A 24,485-nucleotide genomic window follows, 5' to 3' on the forward strand; every position below is an offset into this window, starting at 1 on the left:
AGGAGGTGATGGAGTCACCATCCCTGAAGGTGTTTAAAGTTGTGGCACTCAGTCCTGGCCTGGTTGACATTGTGGCATTCAGTCATAGGTTGGACTTGATGATCCCAGAGGTCTTTTCCAACCTAACTGATTCTGTGATTCTGTAATAGAAATATACATAAAGGCAAGATATTGTTAGTAGGCTTGTGCTAAGTGAATGGTTTGACATTTAGGGTGGTATAAAGCTTGAGATACTAATATGAAAGATGAAAATAGAATGAACTGAGTTTTAAGAGGTGAAGTAATAATAGTATGATGAAATTCAGAAATTCAAAGTCCAAGGACTCAGGTACTAGTACAAGCTGCTGCTATAAACTAGGAGATGAAGAGCAAAGCAGCTATAAGTGGCAAGGAGAAAATGAGAAATCTGAGTGCTGAAGCTGCTCATAAAATAGCTGTAAACAACATTTTCAATGTGTCTTGGTTTTCCAATAGATGGGAAAGAAATCAGTATGAACTACAATTTGGTGATACTTCCTGTAAAATATTATGTACTATTCTAGTAATTGCAGTTGGATAAAAATGAACTCAAAACTAGAACAGATAAAAGAGGGCCAGTTCTGAACAAAAATGCTGTGTCTGAACAAAAAGCAGAATAGACTACCTGCAGGATGCTGGGAAGAGACACAATTCCCATCTATAAACACTCACCAAGAGATAGAATCTTTTGGAGCTGCTGGATAATTTTGTACTAACATTAGTTGATTTAAACTGCATCTGAATATATTTAGACCGAAATTTAAAATAAGGTTCAGAACTATGTATAAGACTGCAGAGCTTCTTGAAACATTATGTTTGTTACTTAGAAAGACTTTGTCTTGATTGACTTGCCCCTGTTATCTTTCTACTGCTTCTCAGTGAGTTAAGTCTTCTGTGTATTTTAATGATGCATAGATTCTTCTTTTATACATGGGACACAAGTATTTTCAAACCATTTTAAGAGTACTGATGCATTTGTTGCATCTCAATTGTGGGACAGAACTTGCTTGATTCAGTAGAAGGATTTCACAAATGATCTCTGCTTTCTTTTAGATTTGCAATCAGTATATAGGATCTTTTTTTCCACAGTTCATTGAACTTTGTATTTGTAAAGCTATGGCTCTGAATGGCTATAAATCTCCAATAAAGTGCTATTTATAGTTGCTTACAGTTTTTGGGGGCAAACTTTCTTAGAAGTTAGGCTCTATTGCTGAGGACAAAATTATTGTGAGAAGTGCAAAACGCCTATTGTTCAAGCTGGACTTTCAAGTGATGGTACAGGGACCTAGGTTCTTTAGAAAACTAGCCAGTTATGGAAGTTGTTGAATGTTGCCATTTTGGAAAAATATGACTTTGGCACTTGTGCCTGAAAAGTATTCAGGTAGTTTAGAGGGGGACCAGTTCCAGGCACATGAAGGTAATTAGATTTATGTTTTTTAACTGATACTATTCATGTCTTTCAAATATTTATATCGTTTATTATATCAAGAACAGAATGCTGAGCTGTAAAGATTATTAAGATGTCAAGAATTTTTTCAGCTAAAAAGGTCAACTAGTTAGTTATGAAACTTTATGAGGAAAGGACCCAGTAGGCTCAACATATATACTAAAAAATGTGAAAGATCAACATTCAGGTTTCTGTCTTACTGGTTTCATTGGGATATTTTCTGTATTGTGATACTATATTAATTTTAAAATATTTTCCCTGCCTCAGCTGCAAATTGTTATGCACAAGATGTCGTTCCTCTCCTTTGCCTTTTTCCATGCTTATTTTTTTAAGGATAACTACTTTCCTAACCAACTCTATTAACGACCCCATGTAACTGATGTCATACTAGTCACCTTTGGCTGGAGAAGGTCATTAGCAGATTTTGCTACATACAAAGAGCCCATGAATAAGATTATGTCTGAAATCACAAGATTCACTTCTTAGTGGATGGTGTTTTGCATTAAAATATGTGGAATGTTACTTTGAAACTTTGAAATCCACTTAGCTGTTACCTATTTCAGCAATTCTGTAGCATGTATGGGCATTTTCATTTCAGTGATGAATATAAAACAGATATAAATTACTGAAATTATGACAGTGCAATATATTAATCATATTAATATACATATTCATTTTAGGACAAACAATTCAATAATCATTTAAAAAATATATAGTTGTTGAGTGGTCAGCAACACAGTATTTACTCCATTTGATGAGATACTGAAAAGACCAGGAATACATATTTGTAACAGTTATGGCACCTCCCTTTAGATGTGCGCACATGAAGTCCCTTACTAAATAGTCCTTCTTGGAAAATCATGTGCTACTTGCAGGAGCAAGGATGGAAAGGCAATTAGAAATTAAAAAGGAGGGCATTAGCAGAGTCTTTTGGGTTTGAATGCAGTCCGGTGCTTCTCATATGACGTACAAAAAGCCAAAAATAAAATTAAAAAAAGACAGTCAATCTTGAGGGGACTTACTGTGGCTCCAAAAGTTATTTTACACAAATATAATAAATACCAGGGGTGCTTTTATCAATGTGGAATTAAGACAACTATTTTCTGAATAAAGCAAACAAACAAAAAACCAAACAAAACAAAAAAAAAAGTAGCAAAATCCCACCCCAAAGCAAAACACCAAGCAAACCAAAATTTTAAGTCTAGAGGGGAAAAGATAGAAGATGCAGTGTAATAATGAGAAGAGTTATGAGAGAGAAATTATTTTACTCAGATATTTAAATGCAGGTTCAAATATCAGATCTGATGGGTAGCTCAGGATCAGTTACAGCTCTTTTAAATATGATTAAAAAATAATTTTAAAAAAATTAACTTTACTCACAATTTTATTCACTTCCTATCTGAAATTATAATTAGAAAAATCAAGAAGCTACTGAATTATCATATTTTTTTAGGGATTCAAAACACTAATGAGAATTTAAAAATATTTTTTACATCTTTTATCTTCTTCTGAAAATATTTCAGTTCTCTTAAGCTATTTGCATTTTTTTAATGCATAAAAAAAGCCCCAGGAATAAATACCAGTAGAATTACATAAAAATGAAAATTACCTTTATTTCTAACCATTATTGATATCTGTGGTAACCACAAAGAAAATACTCTTCAAAATTAATTTAGACAAATTCCTGGTTTATTACACTAATTTGACAAGACCATATTACTCTTGCTGTCTTTGTATATTCATTTCTGCACACTTTTTTTGCAACTGACATGTGACACACCACAGTGGAAACTAATCTGGGATAGCCACAGTATGGCCATAATATGTATCAGGATGAAAAAATGAACTTGCCTTTCTGAGGAATTGAGAAAGCAATTATTTCTTGTGCTGAGTTAATGAAAGATATTAGTTGCTGTGCAAGACAGCAAGTTAAAAGTTTTAAGGTAACACTACATGTGAACAGAACATCAAGAAGAGAGTAGTAGAACTGTGAATGATACAGAAAATGAGCAAAAATCACACACTGAGAAATATTAGGAAAAAATTTATTAAAGAAATAGTGATGGTGTACTGCACCCTCACAGGCTCAGTTATTTAGATTTGGAAAGGGCCCTTGATACTATATTAGATAGTTAAATAATTCTGGGAATTGTGAAAGACTTTTAACTTCTTCCTAGATTTTTTAAAGAAAAGGTTGGTAATATTCAGCTGTGCCTATTATTGAATATATTACTAATTTGGAAATACTTTGAGACACATCAGTGATAAGCACTACACTCCTACTAGTTTTATTTTTTCTTTTGCCCTAAAATTCTTGTGTGTCAGCATAAATTCTGTTAAAGAAAAGAGCTTGCTGGTGCAGGAGAAAGCCCCTGTTCAAATAACAGCACTAATGAAAGGCAGCAGTGGAAATTGCTGCCCAAGCAATTTTCTCATAGCTCGAATTTTCTCTATTTCAAGGTCATTCTGGTATAAAAGTCCTTTGCAGCTTGCTTGCAATATGCATCTGAATGAATGTATTTCTTTTATTAGCAAGGATTATTCATTATTAGTGTTACTTAAGCACATTTGTGTGTGAGTAAGATTGTGTAGAGGGAGCAGCCTCTGTCCTAGAGGCCATAGTGATGTCTGATTCTAACCCACAACATATGGATAAATTTCTTCATATCAGAACAGAAGCCAATGGCAAGCATGCGAACTTAAATCATGCATCTAAAGGATGTGGGTGAAGAATTGGTACTGCAGAGGGGCAAAATGACTGTGCAGAGGTTAAATCACTCATATATTCATCATACAATGTTAAATAGTTCTATGCAAAATTACTTTCCTCTTATTTTTGGAATGCATGTTGTACACATGGCCTCATCTTATCTTTTGCCACGTTGCAAAGCAAAAGCTAATTTCAATTTCAGAAGATAGAATAGTCTTCAACTATATAAGTTAAAGGATATGTGCTGCAGTTCACAAGGAGGGCATGTACATCATACATTTGGTTAATTGTTCTACAGAGGTGCCAATCCTAATTAGGATTTCATTGGCTTTTCCATTGAAAACAGTTTAAATTCCCTAATTAAGCATGAAATAATTAATAAAAAAATAAATTAACACTGTTTACATACACTAATCAAGTTTCTGCCGAGTTTTAACTTGCTTTTCAGCCTGAGATGGGATTTATCCTTCTCTCCCTCAGTGCCTTATCCTTTTAAGCTGAGACAAGGATGGGAGCTCTGAGGGGAAAAGATCTTATTATGGTGGTGTTTGTCCATTTGCACTTTAGACAACGTGTGCGTTTTGTGGGTCTCAGATTATCATGTAGTGAAGTACAATACAACTCTGAGTATTGCTCTGAGTATGAGTATTGAGTATGATTCAGGACTTTATTTTCTGAAATTTATGCTATCCAGAAAGGCTTCTGAAAAAGGGAAGCAAAAACCAAAAAAAAAACCCCAAAACCCCAGAATATAGGACAGAGGACTAGTAAAAACCAAAGAAACCAAATGTACAAGGTAAATGAAGTGAGCTCTTGTAAGTCTCCAGGGTCCTGGTATCTTTTTCTTCCCTCGGTTTATATTTCCTAATGCCACACCTATTTTTCTAGTTTACCTCTCTCTTCTCTTATTCCCTCCCGAGGAATGTTTTCTATTTAATTATCTCCACAGGTTTTAACTTCGTAAGCATACACAACATGAATGTGTTGCATATTAATACCAGCATAGGCAGTTTCTAAAACTTCCCGCCTTAAGCTCTCCCTGAATGCAGTGCTATGGACTAAGCCCTGTGTACAGCTCTCATGTCTACTGCATGAGCTAAAAAGTGTGTTGGTGTATTTTTGCAGCTCCTGTACGGCTGGGAATTTAGGAAACATATGAGAAGTACGAGGATTTGGCTTCTTACACATTCATGCGGATATTAGCATCACTGCTAAAGGCAGTTTCTGTAATTTATAGATGTGCTGTCATGTGACAGCATTACCTTAACTAATATTTTTGTGAGGGTTTTCTGACATAAGAAAAAATGTTATCCTTATAAAATATGTAAAGCTTAAGTGGACACATGAGTGAATTTTTATTTTGTAGGTACTTCTGGATAGCAAAAATTTGAGGTTTTTCTGATTTTTCCTTCTTTTTTTATTTTTGTCTTGACAGTACAAACAAGTGGAACAGTACATGTCATTCCACAAGTTACCTGCTGAAATGCGCCAGAAGATTCATGATTACTACGAGCATCGCTACCAAGGCAAGATCTTTGATGAAGAAAATATTTTGAATGAGCTCAATGATCCTCTCAGGGAGGTAAGATTGAAGTATTTGAATAGCTCTTCATGCTATGAAAAAACTTCTTATTTTTGAATGCTCTTTCTATTCTGTAACATTTAATCTTCTTTAACATAGTCAATGAATCATCAGGATAATTAAATTTATACTAGGTTGACACAAAGAAATAAGCAGATCTACACTCTATTCAGAACTAGTCTGTCAGAGTCACTGCCACGCAAGGATGTCAAAGGGTAAAAATCCTGTCAAAGAATAAAACCCCACCCTTATTGTTGACTGAAACTCCTGTTTTTCTGCCACTTTTTAAAACAGAGAGTGGCGAGACTAAAATCCTGGGTGAAAATCTTTTTTTGCTTTCCCTACTTGCTAACCATACATCTATACAGATGAAACCACTGAAAGTCACCACAAAGGGAGAGTTGCTTTGTTTCATTTTGTAAAGTAGCATCATTGGTAAAGGTGATCTTTACTGGAGATGAGTAAGCTAGAATAATATATATATAAGCCATTAAAAGATCTCTTTTGTTAAAACTTTAGTTGGCATTGCACTTTTGGGGTTTATGCTGTGCTATGTGATGTGATGTGATGTGTGGAAGCAGTTGGAATTTTCTTCAGTTGCATGGGATGAAGGCAGTGTTCATCCTGCGGTAGCAGAAGTAGCTGCTTAATGGGAATATAAATCAGGCTGTCTTCTGTTGGGTTGTGCTTGTGCCTGACCTGCTCTAGGAGGTTGGCTGATCTCCTGTAGTGAAAGCAGAGAAAAAAACCCGGAAAATAATCAAGTTTAAAAACTCAGAGAAGAGAGCATAAACAGGGAAAAGAGAAAAGGAACAAGAAAAGTAACAGTGGAGCAGTCTGGTACGTGATTAAACCTGTGTAATTTTCAGTGCTACCAAGTAATGCCTTTTAATATCCTCTGCTCTTGGAGGAGTGGTGCTGATTATGTGTCCATATATGTGTATATATATGGCTATCTATAATGTGTATATATAGCACCCAACAGAGCACAGCATGACATCTGTACTTTTGGAAAGATAGGTGAAGGTTGGTCTGGTTTTTTCAAGTTTTGAGGCACAAGGGGAGCATAGGTCTGTGGTGAATTGCCTGTACTACTGAGTCCTGCACTTTGTTGGGAAGGGAAAACAACGTCATACAATTCATTGCCAAATCCAATCAAGTTACATACTTAAAACAGCCATAAGAAACAAAGCCTTGCCAAGTCACAGTTTATCCACATCTCTGTTATGAAAGTCCAACAGTAGCTTCCCTCCTACAAACTGCCTAATGGGAATGGTGAGTGTTGCCCAAAATTGCTGGGTCTTTGCTAGATGTTTCAAGTCAAAATCAGGCCAAATCATGATTGTTCTAACAATTTAATAGCCCATGACTGAATTGCAGATCCTGGGCCTACTTTATTCCCCCCTAACATAGATGTAGCCTGAGGCCCTCCTTTATACTGTGAGTTTTTAAGTGTTTTGGAGTCCAGGTAGAGGGCGTAGGCTTCTGCATTGCCACTGCCTGTTTACACTGTGGCTCCACTCAGTAGCTGTTAAAATGCCAAGAGGAGAATGTACCACAAAAATCTGCCATGTGGTACAGGAAAAGTGTGGGAATTATCCCTAGACCACAGTGACAGTCAAAACATGAATCTTGGCCAGTACTGGAGCTTGTGTTTTGTTAAGAGAACAGAAGCATGTACAGGCACATCAGTCACTGGCATCAGAAACAATTTCATCTGTTCCTGCTTCTAAGGAAAGCATTTCTCCAAAAGTGAATCCTAATACCCTTCTGTTGCAAAGTACCATTTTACTAACAGCAATTTGCAGTTGTGGCACTCTAATTACCTGTGCTTTCTGCTTTTCCTGCCTCCCTCTTTATTTAATCTATTCCACCCTCCCTCCGCTAACCCTGTCCCCTTCCCCTCCTTTTTTTCTTATAGCTTAGAAGCAGCAAGGCAAACTTGGTCAACCATAAAAAAACCAAAAATCAACTCTGGTGAGAGATCAAGCACCGAAAATTTCAAAAATTAATAAGCCCCTAAAAACATGAACGAGGAATAGCATTTCGTGGAAGGAATGGCTTCTGATTTTGCTATGGTTATGCTGTACTTAGCAGGTCTTCTTTGTTCTCTCTATTATATAAGAAAAATTTAGCTACAATCAGGTTGCACACTACCCTGCTGACAATACAGTAGTGTTCCAAAGAAAGGTCAAAAAAAGAAAGAGAAAAAATGGGAACTGGACACTGGCAGTGCTAGAACAGGTTTCTCAATGAATCTGTCCAAATTTTCATGGCAGCTTATGTACTGTGCCCTGAAAACACCACTTAGGTATTTTGCTTAGTTAATAGTTCCAATTTATGTTTTAGCTACCACTTCAGTATGTGCAGTTTAGTAGTGCAGGTGGTGGCTTTTTGATGGAAATAATGGATAATAAATTACACCCATTTGAAGGTGGAACACAGTTGTTCATATATTGGATGGGCTTTACCATCTTACATTCCAATAACTGCACAAGGCTATAATAGGCAATAGCACAGATACCCTGGCTGCATCATTGAAGAATAAATATTTACTGCATTTCTTAAGTTTTTAATTAATCCTACATTTGATTATACTTGGAATTTAGCATAGGGTAAACATTCAGAGTCTCCACAGGACATACTTAGCTTGATGAAATAGCTTCTGAAAAAGATATTAATCTGAAACCATTATTTCCTCAATTGGTATAAGCAGAACAAAAGAAACCATACAAACTTCTGCATAATTATAGCATCGTGAAATGTTATGAAAAAAATTGCAGGATTTTCACTACTTCTTGTTCTCAGCCATTCAAATCTACTGTATGGGCTGAAATTTTCCGCAGCTATGCTTTCTTTAAGAGTGATGACTTTCTTTTTGGTCCACGTTTTAAAATTTTGGGGGGTTTTTTAGAAGGAAAGTAATTATGCATGATGTAAATATGATCATTCAACCATTAAAAACAGCTAAAGTACATAGAATTAGCAGCAAAAATCTCATGTAAAAATAATTCTTACATGATAAATGCTAGTAATAAAACTGTATATGCTTACAGAATCATGGAATCAGAGAATATGCTGAGTTGGAAGGGATCCATCAGGATCCTTGAGTCCAACTCCTGGCCATGCTCAGGCCCATCCTTAAGAGTCACACCAGGTGCCTGAGAGCATTGTCCAAATCCTTCTTGAACTCTGTCAGACTTGGTGCTGTGACCACTGCCCTGGGGAGCCTGTTCCAGTGTCCAACCACCCTCTGAGGGAAGAACCTTTTTCTAACCCTCCCTGACACAGCTTCAGGCCATTCTCCCGAGTCCCATCACTGTCACCACAGAGCAGAGATCAGCGTCTGCCCCTCCTCTTCCCCTCATAAGGAAGTTGTAACTGCAGTGAGGTCTCCCCTCAGTCTCTTCTTCTCCAGGCTGAACAGACCAGCTCAGATCCTCACTGACCTCAGCTGCTCCTCACATGGCTTCCCCTCAAGACCCTTCACCATCCTTGTGATCCTCCCTCTAGTAGTTTAATGTCTTTTTTATACTGTGGCCCAAAACTCCACATAGGACTCAAGGTGAGGTCGCACCAGTGCAGAGCAGAGCAGGACAATCATCTCCCTTGATTGCAGAGGTTAAGACTTTCTTTGTAAAAGAGGATGAATGTTCATTTTAATGAGCTTCTGAACATTGTGTAGGGAACATTCACAGCAGATTGGATGATTAAAATAATGAAAATCTGATGAAAGATTTGATGCATGTGTGTGAGTGCCTAGCATTGTTGGATAATAGAAACATATTTATTGTGGGGTATTAACTAAGGCTTCATAAAAAAAGGGAAAGATTAATCCTGAACATTCTTAAATTGTACAAGGTTCTGTCTAAGTGCTTCAAAGCTGAGTAAAGCAACTAGTGGCCGAGCTGTATCCTTCAAGGATATTCCGGTATTAACAAAGAGATTGAGTTTTATGGCTGGGAACTAAGGCAGACATTTATGAGACTGAAAATCTCAATATTCTCCCCCATTTAATTAACTGCACAATTTGGGTGTATTAGTCCATTGGTAATGTAGTTAATTGGATACTCTTAGGTGAGTATTCACTCAAACTGAATTAACCATAAATTACAACGTGTTATGTGCATACCTGCTTGTAAGGACACATGCTCTCTGACAGAAGCAAAGGTTAAGGGTTTCTTTTAATTAAATTCAGAAATTGCACTTGAACTGAAAGCATATTCCCTTTTTCACAGTTAGACTTATCTGATAATAAGTGTCCAGTCTTCTCAAGGATAGGATAATCAAGAGGCTCCTGGCAGTTACAGTTTTGGTAGAGATGAAAGATTTTAAATTGCTTCTTAGAGGCCATGCAGGGTTGGATTCATCAAACCTATCTGTAGCTCCATACAAGTTCTGCAATGAGTCTAAGATAATCATCAGGCTCTCTCTGCACACACCACCCACACACACATGGTCTCACGGTAAAGAAAACCTGGCTGACTAGCTTAGAAAAAAGGCTGCATCTTCAAACAGCAGTTGACATGTGAAATAAATTCTGTCTTCAATAGCATTTGCAATTAACTATCTCTCTCCCTCATTTTTTGAGGTAGTGATTAGAAATTGGTAACAATTAGCATGTTTCCCTTATATAAATATCATCTCTAGTTCTTCAGCAGACAGATACTGAACTTCATATTCTTAAACTTGTAATTCTTACCACCTACAAGGCTTGAACATCTTTTGGCCTTAGAAGGCCTTAATCCCAAAAGTGGTCTTTGTAACTGTCATGACATGAAATGGAGATGCTACAAACAAGAAGTTCAAAAAAACCAAACACGACAAACTCCCACACACCTAAGAGAAATATATTCCAGAAGGACACCTGAATTGTAAAAGTTTAAATACATATACATTGCTAGTTCCATCTTGTAACTGAGTATATGTCCAAGTGACTCAGCTCTCGCCTTTGTCTAAGCCACCAGCCTCAACAGCAGTGGCTGTGGGTAGATGTCTGTGCAAGAACAAGAACAGGGCAAGTATGGTGTGTCCCTTAATGACTCTCCTAGACTCACAGTATTTACAGGTCGAGGGATGCACTGAGACTGATGTGATTTCAGTACTGGGTAATACTTAATACACATCTCTTCCAATTACGTATTTGCATTCTTTAGCCTCTGCACTGTCCTTTGTCAAAGAGCACAGACCTGACCCCTCCTGCATGAGAAACCACCACCTTTTGGGATTGAACATGGCTCCAAATGTTGTTTGGTTTTGATGGCCATTAATTCTTGTAGCAAAAGTGATACAGTACAGTCAATTTTTACTGACTCTTTGCATGCCACTTACAATTTCATAGAGTTATATAATAACATCCTTAAACTGTGTGGTTTTGATGGTAAAGAGACATGTTCTACTTAATTCTTTCTTGCATTGAAGCTAGATCATTCTTCTTGCTATTTTCAGGGGTTTTTTTCCCTGGGCTACTACAGCCTTTTAGAGCTGAGAGCACCAGGTCTGCAGCAAGTATACTGATGTTGTAATAATACAAATAATTCCTAATGTTAATTTGCTTTTTAATATCTGCCAACCATTGAGTTTACTTTTTGTTTTAAATTGTAATGGTAAAAACTAACTCTAAGAGGTAATGAATACATTATTTTACATATTTATTTAGGGGTTATCACTTAATATTGCTGTCCACCAGTAACTTCCAGCCAGACCATAAGAAGCTTCTTGTAGTTTCTTTTTAACAGGCTTCTCCACCTTTGCATGGCGCTTTTTCTGGAACTGAGCAGACCTGTATGAAGTCCTTGACCTTTGTTGTTCCCATAGGGATAGTGAATGTAGGTACATTGTGGTACCTATTACAGCCTAATGAGTCAGGTGTAAGGTTCCAAGAAACATCTTTCACAGTACTTAGTGTTGCATCAAGAGTGGCATTTTATGACAGTTCTTGTAAGGAAAGTACTCACACAATAAAGTAAAGGAAAGCTTCCATTACTGGATTTATAATTTATATTGTATCCTAAGTGAAAACTGGACACAAACCAGAAGGTTTGGTACATGTAGACAAATTAGGTATTCTTTTGTGTTTTTAAAGTCAGTTTTAAAATTATCAGTTTCCTAACCTTGGTGTTTTTTCTTAGCTGTTGACCTTCTCCTTTTCCCCATTAAAAGTTACCTCCTTTTTTTAATATCTTTCTTTTGATTTGGTATTTATCTTTAGAAATCACAAAGCAATATATTCTTATTTAGACTATATTATAATGCACAACATACAAAGAATCTCCAGAGTAATAGTATAAGGCCAAAATGGGGTGTAATTAGATTACAGAATACTTTGAGCCTTTTTAAGAGTGTAGTCAGTATGATTTTGGGTTATGGACTCTCAAACATTAAAATAATGGTAGAAAATCAAATTATTTCATTAAAACACAGTAAAATATCAGGGAAATACTTAAATTTGGAGATTTTGGTTCTGTAACAACTTATGTCCATAAATTTATCTCATAAAAGACAGAAAGGTAATTAGTTCATTGCAATCCACTGTACTTTTCTGCATTTTAATATGCAGTGATCCTTAGTATGAAGCTTAAAAAGTCGAGCTAAGAAAAATGCATCAGTATTATAGATGTACTCACATTGGAAGTAATTTAAATATCTCCCTATCTTTAACTAGTGAATTAAAGGGGGTTTTTGTTTGTTTGTTTGTTTGTTTTTCTCGGAGGCACAGATAAAGTGTAACTGTAGTTCATATTCTGGAGTACTGAATCATGAGTGAATTATGCAGCATGTCAGTCTTGCAAAATAAATGCTGATATACCACAGCATTATTTATTTGACTAATGCTGAAAAAGAAAATTGATGTTTTTCAAATATCCGTGCAAATTTTGCCTAAATTGTGGTCCAAGTATACAAGGCTGAAAGAAATTTTTTAGAAGGAACCGTAATGAAGTTTTCAAAACTGAAATAGTAACAAATGGCCATTTTAAAGTGGAAATGGGCAGACAATCACCAAGTGATTGGATTATTGTGTTTTAAGAGGATTTTCCCCCGCAGGTGTGACATGTTAACAAACGGTGTGCACACTCAAGGCTGTTTTCCAGGGACCTAAGACAATGTGGTTTGATTTGCAGAGCTCGGGGGAGTGTGTTTGCCCTTTAATGTAAGCACATTCACAGGGTGCATGCTGGGGCTGAATTGTCAACCACTTCCACTGCTGTTCCACGTGTTCAAGCAACTTTGATCACAGTCCTTCCTGTGTTTGACATGCTTTATTAGCAAATCCATCCCGAGCTGAGATATTCTTTGACAAGTTCCAGGTGTAACTGCTTCCAATAATACAGATAATAATACACCAGCACTGCTCAGTAGTTATGATTTTGAATAGTCATGTTACAGCACCTATGAGATTCCTGTGTTGTAATTGTTTAATAAGTATTTCAGACATGACAGTTCTTTCATGAGCTCTTCAAATATACTAATCCAAATAAATGCCCAATTTTAGTGCAGTGGTTTTCTTTCCTATAAAGAAGGGTGAGCAGTTTGAGCAAAGTTTCAAACTATTTAGATGCAAACTGCATGGTGTGAAAGAGGTCAAATCCTGTTACAGAAAAGTAAATGCAGTCTGTGTCTGCTCCTGTCTGAACTGCTATTCAGGCATCTGAAGAGCACAGTTGGAAAGGTTTTTGTGGGTGCCAGGTCCAGTGCAATGGGGGTACAGCAGCTGTCCCACAGAGGCAAAATTCACCCATTGCCTTTTTCCGCCCAAGATCGTGCTTCCAAGTATCTGTCATGTCTCAATTTTTAACAGACCAAAGAATTTCTCAGCTACTTGATACGCAGGTGGTGCTTGGGGCAATGGATAGAAAGAGTCAAGCACATTTTTTTAATCTCAATGCAGTTTCTGGTGAAACCCAAGAGATGTGGCTGCAATTGGTGCCTATCAGAACATGTTAATTTCTATCAGATCTGAATATGCTATTGCAATTATAGTTAGCATTGCTGATTTTTAGGAGGTTCAAAATAATAATAGTAACATACTTCAGATAACTCCTGAGCTAGTTCTTCTTAAGTAAACATATTCTTTTAATATCATGCTTGCTTTAGCTTGACAGTTGTCCTTTTTGTTAGGATGTGGAAATTTTCAGTTTATTTAGCTAAAACCAAATCATATTTTGCCCTAATCCCTGAATTGTGACTATGAATCCATTACAATAAAACAGCAGAATTTAACATAAGTTCCTCTGAACCCTTTAGAGAATAATTGAAGATAAATGAAAAATAAGTAAATTAAAATTCTTGATGCAGAGCTGGAAATTACATTGTCTCTCTTAAGATTAGGAAATGCAGGATCTGGCATTGTGGTAACTACTGGAATTCTCAATTTCTTCTTCATAGACTTCTGCAATAAAAAGTCATGGCAGTTCTATAATGAAAGCATGGGAAGGGGAAGGGGCAAAGCAGAGGGCAGGATGCAGCCAGGACTCCAGTAGAAAATATATTTCAGACAAGATAGGGATGCGCAGCATAGACATGCCCATATCCCTTTCGTGTTAATCTCATTAATGGAGGTGGATGAGAGTGAACATCTTTTTCTTGAGTTTTCACTGTGGAATTTAAATTCAGAAAGCAGGCTAAAGACTTTTGAAGGATATTTATTTGGAACCAGTAAAAATGCTGGGGGGGGAGGAGGGGGGGCATGTAATACAAAAGTTTCTATGTTGAGGGGGCACCCTTTCAATGTGCCACTGTCTATGAAAGTCACCCCAAATAAAGAATAAAGATTAGAGTTGTGACTCACTGCCAGCAAGAGGACATAAATATGCCATGGACTGTTTGATGGAGAAGCAAATGTATGTGCCAATTTTTATGCACTCAGTTGCACATTATGGTAGTAACAGCATACAGAAGGGTACGCAGCACTTCCCATGCATAAATCTGGAGTTGCCTTCTAAAAGCATGTGATCTTAAAGACAAGGAGAGCAAAAAACAACAGAGCACAAAATCTGTTCTGAATACACATTTATGAACTTAATTTCCAGTTGGTACACCGATGATTTAGGAAGGTGAATCTAGTTAAAGCTATGGGAGATAATGCAAGTTAAATTCTGCGCTTCAAGGCAATGCTAAATCATTGTTTTACTTTCATGTTAGCCAAAAAAAAGTTGTACATTACTTTGAAACCTGTATAAAACTCTGTCTAATCTGTGCTTTTGTATTGTTGCTGTTATCTAGAAAATGCAATAAGCAAATACTTTAAATCTTTCCTCCAGGAATTGTCTTGCAGGTAAGTCAAATTTGAAATACTGAAATTTTTTTGGTACCTGAAAAATCTGGAGTCTCCTCTACAGGCCCAAAAGAATATTTTGAAAGTTCAGTCTCTTTTGATGAAGAATTTTTTATGTAAGGGATTAAATGGAAATGGAAATTGAATTTAAAATTTTGAAATTATTATAAATTGACAGATAATGAAATATAGCATAGATATGGATGTACAAGGTGTTGAATTACATTTGTTTCATTTAAAGTGTCTAACACTGAAAGAACTTAATAAGTGATACTTCTAGTGATTAATGAGAGTCTCAGAGATGAGTGAAATTAAAAGTTGGTGCAAAATGTGGAGTCTGACACTGTGAGTACAGGTACAGACTTCCTGGTAGCTCCTGGACTGAGTTCAAGGCAATATTTTTATCTGTCTCCACTCCCTCTTTCATGGTACCTTTGTACAGTCCTGGCTCACTGGCAGCACCGGATCTTAAGCCAGCCGTGGTAGTAGTAGAGCACTGACAAGCAAGGAATTCCCTGAAAAGGATTTTAATCTCCTAGCTTGTTCTGTGGAGATGATGTTAATTTTCTTCTCAATAAATCCATTTTTCTTTTCCCTCACTTGTGAAAAGAAAAAAACGTCTGTGTTTGGTTGAAAGGATATTAATGAGGTGCCCTAAAACACAAACAGTTGCAAGTTTATGACCTGATCGTTGCATGTTTGTGCACTCACTGTAGTACATTTGAAGCAATGGATGATACCTTGCTTGAAGACTAAAATATTTTGTGGATAAAATAAATATCTGTGCGGCAAATACATTAATTTAAAGAAAAGCCACATTCTTTGTAATTTGCAGTTTTCACTTTAGCCTGTATGGCCATCACTGGGTAACTGTGCAACTGAAAACTATTATCTTTGTGATCTCATGAATATCCCTTACATGTATTAAAAAATTAAATTTACTTCATAATGAGGATTTTTTCTTTTACTAAATTGAAAATCAGGAAGCAATTATGTATTTGTGTCTATTCAAAAAGTAAGAAAAAAACAGAATTATTGAGAAACATTTGAAAAATTTGCATTATGCTGATGCCTTTTCCTACTCTTAAAATCAAGAGTCAAACACAGTTAGAAGGGAAAAAGGGATTTTGATTTGGTATTTATTTTAAGGATCCTTAGGTGCACTATGTCCAGGTCAAATGCACCGAAATGCACACCACAATGCACCCCCAAAAAATCTAGTATAACACTATAGATCTTACTAATTAGCATATCTATCAAAGATTCCCCAATGAGAGGCTTGAATGAGCCCCCCTCCCCAAGGAACCTTCCCCTGGCTGGTTCTATCTTCATTTACAGAATGTGTTCTGGAGAGGACCTTGGGGCCTGGGGCACACTGATCCCTAGCTATGAAGCTTCTAAAATGTTTAGTCTCCGAGCTGAACAAACGAGTCCAAGAATGTAGGCAAAAAGCACTAAGAATACAGAAGCTGTAGAAAAGGTATAACAGGGGTATAAAAGAAAAGGCAAAAAATCTTCATGGCATCAGTGCTGTGGGAGTTATTATTTGGGAAATACAGCTAATACAGATATCCACAGTCCCCAAAACAAAAATCCAGCAACTGGATGTACCAATCATTGCCACACCTTGAATAAACACTTGTGTATTTATGAAAATATGAGTTTTCACAATCATCCATATTTCACCAAGCAGGGTTGGAAATTAAATAGTTCACGCTTTTTAACACCTGGCAGAAAAGACATTCACTACTTACAGGAAGAGAAATGCTGTCTGTATTGTGTGTGGACAGCTTAATATATATAACAGACCTTGAAGGGAATAAAGAGGCAAAGACATCTGTAGAGAGGCAGAAATGGAGGCATAGGTTGCTTGTTTTGTCATTCTCTAACACCACATACGTTCTTCATAATATTGATACTTAGAGCAATGGGACAAACTTAGAATTGTGAGAAAGAGGTTAATACCCTTCCTGAGCCATTATTTAAAGTTCATGGCTGACCTATTTTTAGGCCACCATGTGAGAAGATGTTCACTGAAAATAGATACAGATCATGTGTCCTTGCAGAATATAGAACATCAGGACATTTCATTTCCAAAGAACATAATTGGGACTCGGAGCAGAATCTTCTTTCCTCTTACCTCTTTGCTTGGAGATTATAACTTGGGTTATACAAGCACACACTCTTACGTGAGTTGTATCACCCTCTAAATAAGATAACTAAATCTAATTTGAAATACAGCTCTAATGGGACACATTAATTAGTTACACTTCCATTTTTTTTTTCATTTAATGTACAAATATGTACATCTCTAGACATATAGGTATGTCCATGTACACATTTAAATACACGTGTGGGAGAGCATATATATATATATACATACATACACACACATATATATATACATGCAAATATGTGTCCAAGATGTCCATGTGAGAAGAATGCTGTATAAAACTCTTTTGATATCTTTGCATGGTACTGAGTGCATATGTTGCATCAGGTACTCTGATATGGTCTCTGTTTCTACTGTTGCCATATATCTCAGCACATACTTCTTATGCCACCAGACTATATTTATAATATATTACCTTAAAATGAACTGTATTTACAAGGGGTTTAGGGGTCCTCCTATGATATAAAATCAATATAGATAAATTTATATATAAAGGTAGAGATTAAGATATAGTCATTTGAAGAACTTTCTGAATAAATTATAGGAATGTATTTCTTACAGAAATAAACCTCAGCCTATGTTTAATTCACTAAGTGAGCAATTTAATTATACATATATATAATTTAATTAAATGATATTAATAGTTAAATAAATTTTAAACTTTGGGAAAGCAGGTGAACTGAAGTTGTTTTGAAAAAGAATATTAAAATGATGTAAAGAACTGCATCCCATGGCTGCCTGGGCTCATGCACAGATGCCAGTGGTGGTTCCTGAGTGCCCTGCTGGCATCAGGCCCCTTTGCTTTTAGTGCATGTCCAGCCCTGGAGGGGAAGCACAGCAGAAGTATTTAAGGCCTCAGTGATGGTATTCAGAGAGCAAACAGAGCAGCAGTAGTAAATGTGGAGAGCAGAAGGCTGTAGGTATCTCACCTGGTTTCTTGTTTATTATTTACATAGCTGCTTCTTCTTCATGTTCTATAGAATAAGACTTTTCAGGATGTACAAATGGTGAGAATGTCCTAGTGCATCCTTGATCTGTCAAGTATTGACTGTGATTTGGGTCCTAGTTGTAAAGCGACGCTTTGTAACTCTGATGCCATGCCATTATTTAGTGTGTTTGCCTACTGGATGTTTAAAGTCTGATGCATTACTTTTACTCTAGCTGTTATTACTAATACACATTGACTAATCTGCGCCTGCCAGTTTGCCTTCTCTTTGCTCCACATGATCTGCTATTGAGGCTGTTTTTGCTGTCACCATTTGCACTCCTCAGAATTTTTTCCACTTTTTACAACTCCCTTGCCATTTATTCATCTCTTTGCCCTGCAGCTACCAACATTAGCCAAAGTCGTACTCTCAAGCAAATTCTGTCTTAAGGGCTGTCTGGCTGACACTCTACTGAATTATTCCCAGAAATTTCATTTTTATGACCTGCTGATAACTTTTCTGGAGCCAGCTCTCCTTGTCTCACCCATACAACTGAGCATCATCCTCATTTCACTGTAAACCAGGGATCTAAAACCAGCACTTCCAGTATTTTTCTACTTCTGCATGCTTGGGCTCTGGAGCAGCGGCCTGAATGTGGGTCATGGGCTTCTTACACCTGTATTGTAAGCTGCTATTCACAACATAAGATCACTGAGCCTTTGCACCTGATCCCACTCCAGCATCCTTGTCAGTTGTTTCCTTTAGAAGGCAAATTCAAATGGTATTACAATTATCTTGTCCCAGTTCCCATTGCAAAGCAGTGACGAAGGCCGAGTCAGAATTAGAAAGGGATTGTGCGTCCTCCTTATCTTTCTTTTTATATCCCTCTGTTATATATAAATGTGTACATCTATAGCTGGCATTGTAAATATTCTAGCTCATACACACACAGGCATCCAGGGTCCTGTAACACATTTTCCTAAGAAGTCTAAATAATTCTCATTCATTACAAAAGCTCTTTCTTACCACTTCAAAATGGGGAATATACGTTGTCCAATAATGTCTAAATTTTCTGTGTTAGGTATAAGTTAAGAGTTTGATGTTTCTCCCACATAATGTAGAGTAGGCCTTCATTAAATAGTTACAAATCAAATTAGATGCAAAATGAAATGTACTTAAAAACACTAAGCATAATTTCAGTGTGGCTATTTCAAGCTCAGCTAACTGGGATTTATCCAGTATAATCAGTAAGATTTAATTTAAGCCAATTAATACATTTATAGAGAGAGCCTTTGAACCAATGGGCTTTTAGTTCATAATAAGAAGAGTAAGTGTTAACCTAGCAATTAACAAGATAGCAGTATTTCTCATCCAGAGCTGCTCAAGAGCTGTAAAATAACTCACTGAACAAATCACCACTGATTTTTAAATAACTGTTTTCCTGGTTGTTCCTCCTATTGTGTCAACTAAACCATACGCATAGGGTGTAGATAAAGCACATTCTCTTTGAGAACTTTATTCTTGCTTAGTTTTGGCCATTTGGATTGCAGTACATGGGGGACAGAAGAAGGGAAGAGAGGACAAAGAGGGAGAGGTGGAATGGCAGAAGGAATTCCTTGCCTGTTTCAGAGCACACAATAAATTCTCCATGGAAGCATTCACAGCTTCAGTTTCTGATCTTGATCAAAGAAGTGCAAATCAGAAATAACACAAAAATTTTTATTCAAACCATAGCTTTCCATTTCTTCTATATTTTTCCACCACCTAGTTCTTTGTTTCATACTTTGTTTTAGTCCCCAGTCATCCCCCACAGCTTCAAACACAGATTTCTTCTTCCCTGCATTCAGCCACAAGTTATTCTATTCATGGCCTTCCCTTTCTCAAGTGAGAGAAACTCTTCAGGCTGTCCTGCATTCGAACTGACATGTTTTACACAATAAAGCACCCCAATCAATATATTTTACCTAATAATTCACACAGATGTAACTCAGGCTGTCTTTGTGAAACTCCACTGTCTCCTCTTTTTCTTTCTCTCAAACACAATTACTGTCCCTTGCTATCAGGTGAATCAAGCACTGTGCTGAGAATAGCAGCACTCCTTCCAGCACTATACTAAAACAAAACCCTTTTTCTTCTGGCTATCAGGTGAAATCTCACTGACTTTGGTGGATATAAGAGGTAGTCTTCATTGAGCAAAGCTGTAAGTAGCAATTGAACTGGGTTTTTTGGAGGATGTAGTATTAAAATATAGTAGCTGCCACACTGATGATATACAAGGTCAACCATGTATTGATTGGTGATGGCAGGTGGAGTTTCAGTACAAATCTTCAGTAGTGAAAATGGTGTCCAGAACTAGCAGTTCACCAGCTGGAGGAGGTGACTGGAGGCTCCATAGACAGTGGAAAAGCAGTGCTGCAGTAGATACTAACCTGTGAGCAAGCAGACTGGACTAAGTTTTGTGATTATTAGCAAAACTTTCTCCTCTTAATCACTGAAAGTGACGTTTAGAAAAACATGAAGTGTGCTTCATTGTCAAGCAAACATGATGTCCAACTCATGCCATTCTTCCGTGTACTAACACAAAGTATGGATAATCATGTGGATACCAATAGGATATCGGTGCTGATAGTATTTTTTCAACTTCACAACTCTTAGGATTAATTTTCTGCTAAAGTTTTAAAGTACATGTTTAAATCTGTATTCCCATTGGCATAATGGGCAACTTCTATATTTAAAATGCCTGCTAAACAAAGATTTCAGCCTTAATTGTCCCCTGCCCAAGATATTATTTTTTAAATACTGTATAGGATTAGCAAATATAACACTCCAGTGTACACACACACAAATGGGAATGAAGATATTTAGTTACTCAGGGGCAGAAAACTGAAATAGTGATTCTTAAATACTTTGGCAAATTGCAGTTTATTTGTTCAGTTAGTAAGAGTCCCTACAGCAACTGCCGTTGTGGTATAGCACTAATTCCAAATTACCTTCTGTAATAAACTATGGGTGTTTTTTCCAAAAAGCATGCATTGAGAAAATTCATTCAGCAAAAGTTCAAAGGGTAAAACCTTCAAGAAGCAGAGACTGGTCAGCTGGCACAAACTTTAAATACTTATCTGAATTATCAGGACTTCTCAGGGTTTTGAAATTAGACTGGCTATTTCTCTTTTACAGACTGCCCTAAAACATTGGCTGTATTGCTGCTCCCATTTTAAAGCCTCTCGTCCTTCTCCCAGCTGGAAAACAAACTTAAGCAGCACTGAACATTTCAGAACATTGAAGAAGATGAAAGCTAAATTCTGTTTTAAAATAGTTACAGAATGATAAGCAGTTGGATGAATGAAAGAGTGGATAGATAGTGGCTTTTTTCTTTCTTTTTCTCTTTTTTAATCTTCTAAGTATAATGGACAATCCAAAGAGGAGCTTGAGATGCACAGAACTGCTTTCTCTTTAAGCTCCATTAAATCAATTAAGAAACTGGGGAAAAGATGGATATCCTTTGTCGGAATGACTTTATTGGAGGTTTGGTTGAGCCATATTGCCTCAAAAGGATTATTCTGTCTGCATTTGAATTTAATGCAATAATAATCCTGAAGCATAAAAAATGCATAGAAGGAGTTGAATAGAAAATTCTAATCAAGAAGGGAATGACAGAAAAGTATGCAGAAGGCCAACATTTAATCAACGAAGCCAAGAAAATATAATTGCTCAAATCTTTATCCCTTCTGATTGCAAATGCATAAAAAAAGATTCCTTTCTCTTAGGAGACAGCAGTACCAGCTACCATATGCTCTGTTTAGGGTTGACTTCTCTTAATCTGAGTTGAACAGAGCTAGACAGAAAAAACATCCCTGCTTTGACTCAGTCCTGTCAGTCCTGGTAGAATTGGAATTTATTTGTTTTGCTGCAAAGCCTGTGTTCCTTCCTTTATTTTTGCCTAAGTTTTTCTTACAGCTGGCTAGCAAATTTTCTGCATGTGGATAAGCTGTATCCAGGTATACTGTGGGTCTTGGGAACTGCAGGGCTTTGAAAATGTAAATAGACAGTCTGGTCACTGATTTTCAAGGCAATTAAGATCCCATGGACTCTCTTTGCCTTAGAGATCAGAGGATTTTTTCAGGTTTTGTGGCTTGTCTGTAGGTCAGATATGTTGGCTACCTCAGGCCAGAGCATTCTTGGGCTTTAAAATATATAACCAAAGGGGCTAGACAGGGAGCTTTTCTAAAACAGACACAAGGAGTATCCAGCTATATTAACAGAATGACAAAATATCAAGTCCTGAAGAAGAAGGAATAGTGTTTCTTGACACAGCTCTAGACATACGATGCAAGAGTTACCATATTTTAAGTAAAATTTGAACAGAGTCTCTGTGTTGAAACTGATCAATGTAATTGAAAAATGGAAAATTGTGGCAATCCCATTCAAAGAGAAAAAATGTACATAGTTGTTGTTACTTACATGAAAAGCCTCTGAGCAAAATTTATTTTTAAGTCACACTCTGTAGAGATGATTAAACAGAATGTGTCAAAGCAATTTGAATGATTTCAGGTGCACCACAAATTAAGAATATTGCATCCCATTGCCACATGTAGATTTTCTGGCATTTAACAAGTTGTTAGATAATGATGTAGTCATTCCCTCAGTGGGGTACTAATCCTAGTCCTCCTGACTGCCTGCTGTCATAAAACCTGTGAGAACTTAGTATCAGTGAGATGTCTCCTTTCTGCCAAACTTGACTATAATTGACCAATGGGTTAAAAAATTACAGGAAATCATGAACAAATACAGAATATAGCTCCTTAAAACTGGGTTTAAATATATCTAATCTGATCAAACAGCCCCAAGTCCCCAAATATAATGCTTTTTTCTATAGTTCTCTCTTAATGGTGGTTTAGTAATTTTTAATTTGTGAGTTATTTCTAAGAGAAAAAATAGTTTTCTCAATAAAGTGATTTCTTCCTTTCAATGATCAGGAAATTAAGACTAATTTAGTTTTGCATCCTTTGAAAGCAAAATGTAAAGGGAGAAAACTCAGAAAAAAAGTGCATTGTTACAGTTACACACTAGATTTTTGCAATAATATGTAAAAGTGACCAAACAAAGCTAAGCTATTTTTCTAAATGCCCTACACATAAGACGAATACAGTTTGTAGACGGAGGTAGTAGCTTTTATTAGCTCAACTAAATTACTGAGAAAAAGTAAAGAACTTTTCAGGCATACAGCTCTTTCAAGAACTTTTCCTTCTTTAAAGCAACAGGATTTTCCAGTCAGTCTAACTAAAAGCACTACATACATCTAAAAATATTCTGGAAAAGAGATCCTATAAACTTGTAGAGATGCCATCAGAGAATCCCAGTCACAGCTGGGACAGCCTAGTGACTGCTTCTATAATATCTTGAGATGCTTCAGAGCAGCCATCAAGAAATATTGAACCCACACAAAATGATAATATCTGACACTTTAACATCAGTTTGAAAAAATATCCAGAAAGGTCAAGAGGAGTAATAAACCCAATATAGTACAAAGGAGCAGAAGCCAGTGTAATTACCTAACCAATCTCCTATATAAAGCAGACCATTGCACCTCTGAGTTAATTCTTGTGTAAGAGACCAGCAACTGGAATAGATCAACACTTGTTCCATGTAGGTCTGAATCATTCTTGCTCTTTAACTATTTCAGCTATATAATGCACTCCTAATCCCTTCCTCAAGCTTCATTTGGTATTTTCTTCCCTGATGCTTTTCTCAGGTTTCATTTGGTATTTTCTTCAGATAGAGGTGAGACAAAATCTCATTTAATTAAGATATCATATTGGGCAGCATAGTCTGGTTCCAGCCTAGCTCCAAAGAATTAAAAGAAAAATATGAGTGAAAGAATTAAAAGAAAAATATGAGTGAAAGAATTAAAAAAAAAATTTGAGTAAAAGATTTTTCTCTGTACAAAATGTCAACTCTTAATTTGTCAGCTTGTTCTTTTGTTACCTCTCTTTTAAAACACAGAACTTTTTCTCCTAGTACTTTCTGAGTTACATAAAAACACTTTCATAATCTTTACTGTTTCTTTCTCCCCAGGATGATATTTAAAGTAATACACAAGAACCTGAAATTGCAGAACTGCCTGTAATTAAGACTTAGGAAAATATATTTTACTTGCTTTGAATGATCTCATATTTAAATAAAAGAACACTTTAAAGAAAAACAAAACACTTAAAAATGACACATTTCTTTCTCCCTCAGTAATTTTCCACCTTCTAACATCTTAAATAAGGCAAGTTTGTACTTTAGCACAAACTTTCACAGAAAACTAATCAACAAAATGAATGCATTACTAGGAATAACAGCTGAAATTACC

At 36.4% G+C, this 24,485-nt stretch overlaps 1 protein-coding gene across 1 annotated transcript in view; it reads left to right on the plus strand.

Annotated features, from left to right (window-relative positions):
• HCN1 (hyperpolarization activated cyclic nucleotide gated potassium channel 1) overlaps nt 1-24,485 on the plus strand; it is a 204,277-nt gene that overhangs the window by 154,176 nt on the left and 25,616 nt on the right. Inside the window, exon 5 of the mRNA XM_042028383.1 lies at nt 5,611-5,757. Within this exon, the coding sequence (XP_041884317.1) occupies nt 5,611-5,757 (147 nt within the window). The remainder of the gene's footprint in view (nt 1-5,610; nt 5,758-24,485) is intronic.

This window comes from Corvus kubaryi, unplaced genomic scaffold, assembly GCF_017639235.1.
Source record: "Corvus kubaryi isolate FWS band 111438036 unplaced genomic scaffold, C.kubaryi_AGA036_p1.0 37308, whole genome shotgun sequence".
NCBI lineage: Eukaryota > Metazoa > Chordata > Aves > Passeriformes > Corvidae > Corvus > Corvus kubaryi.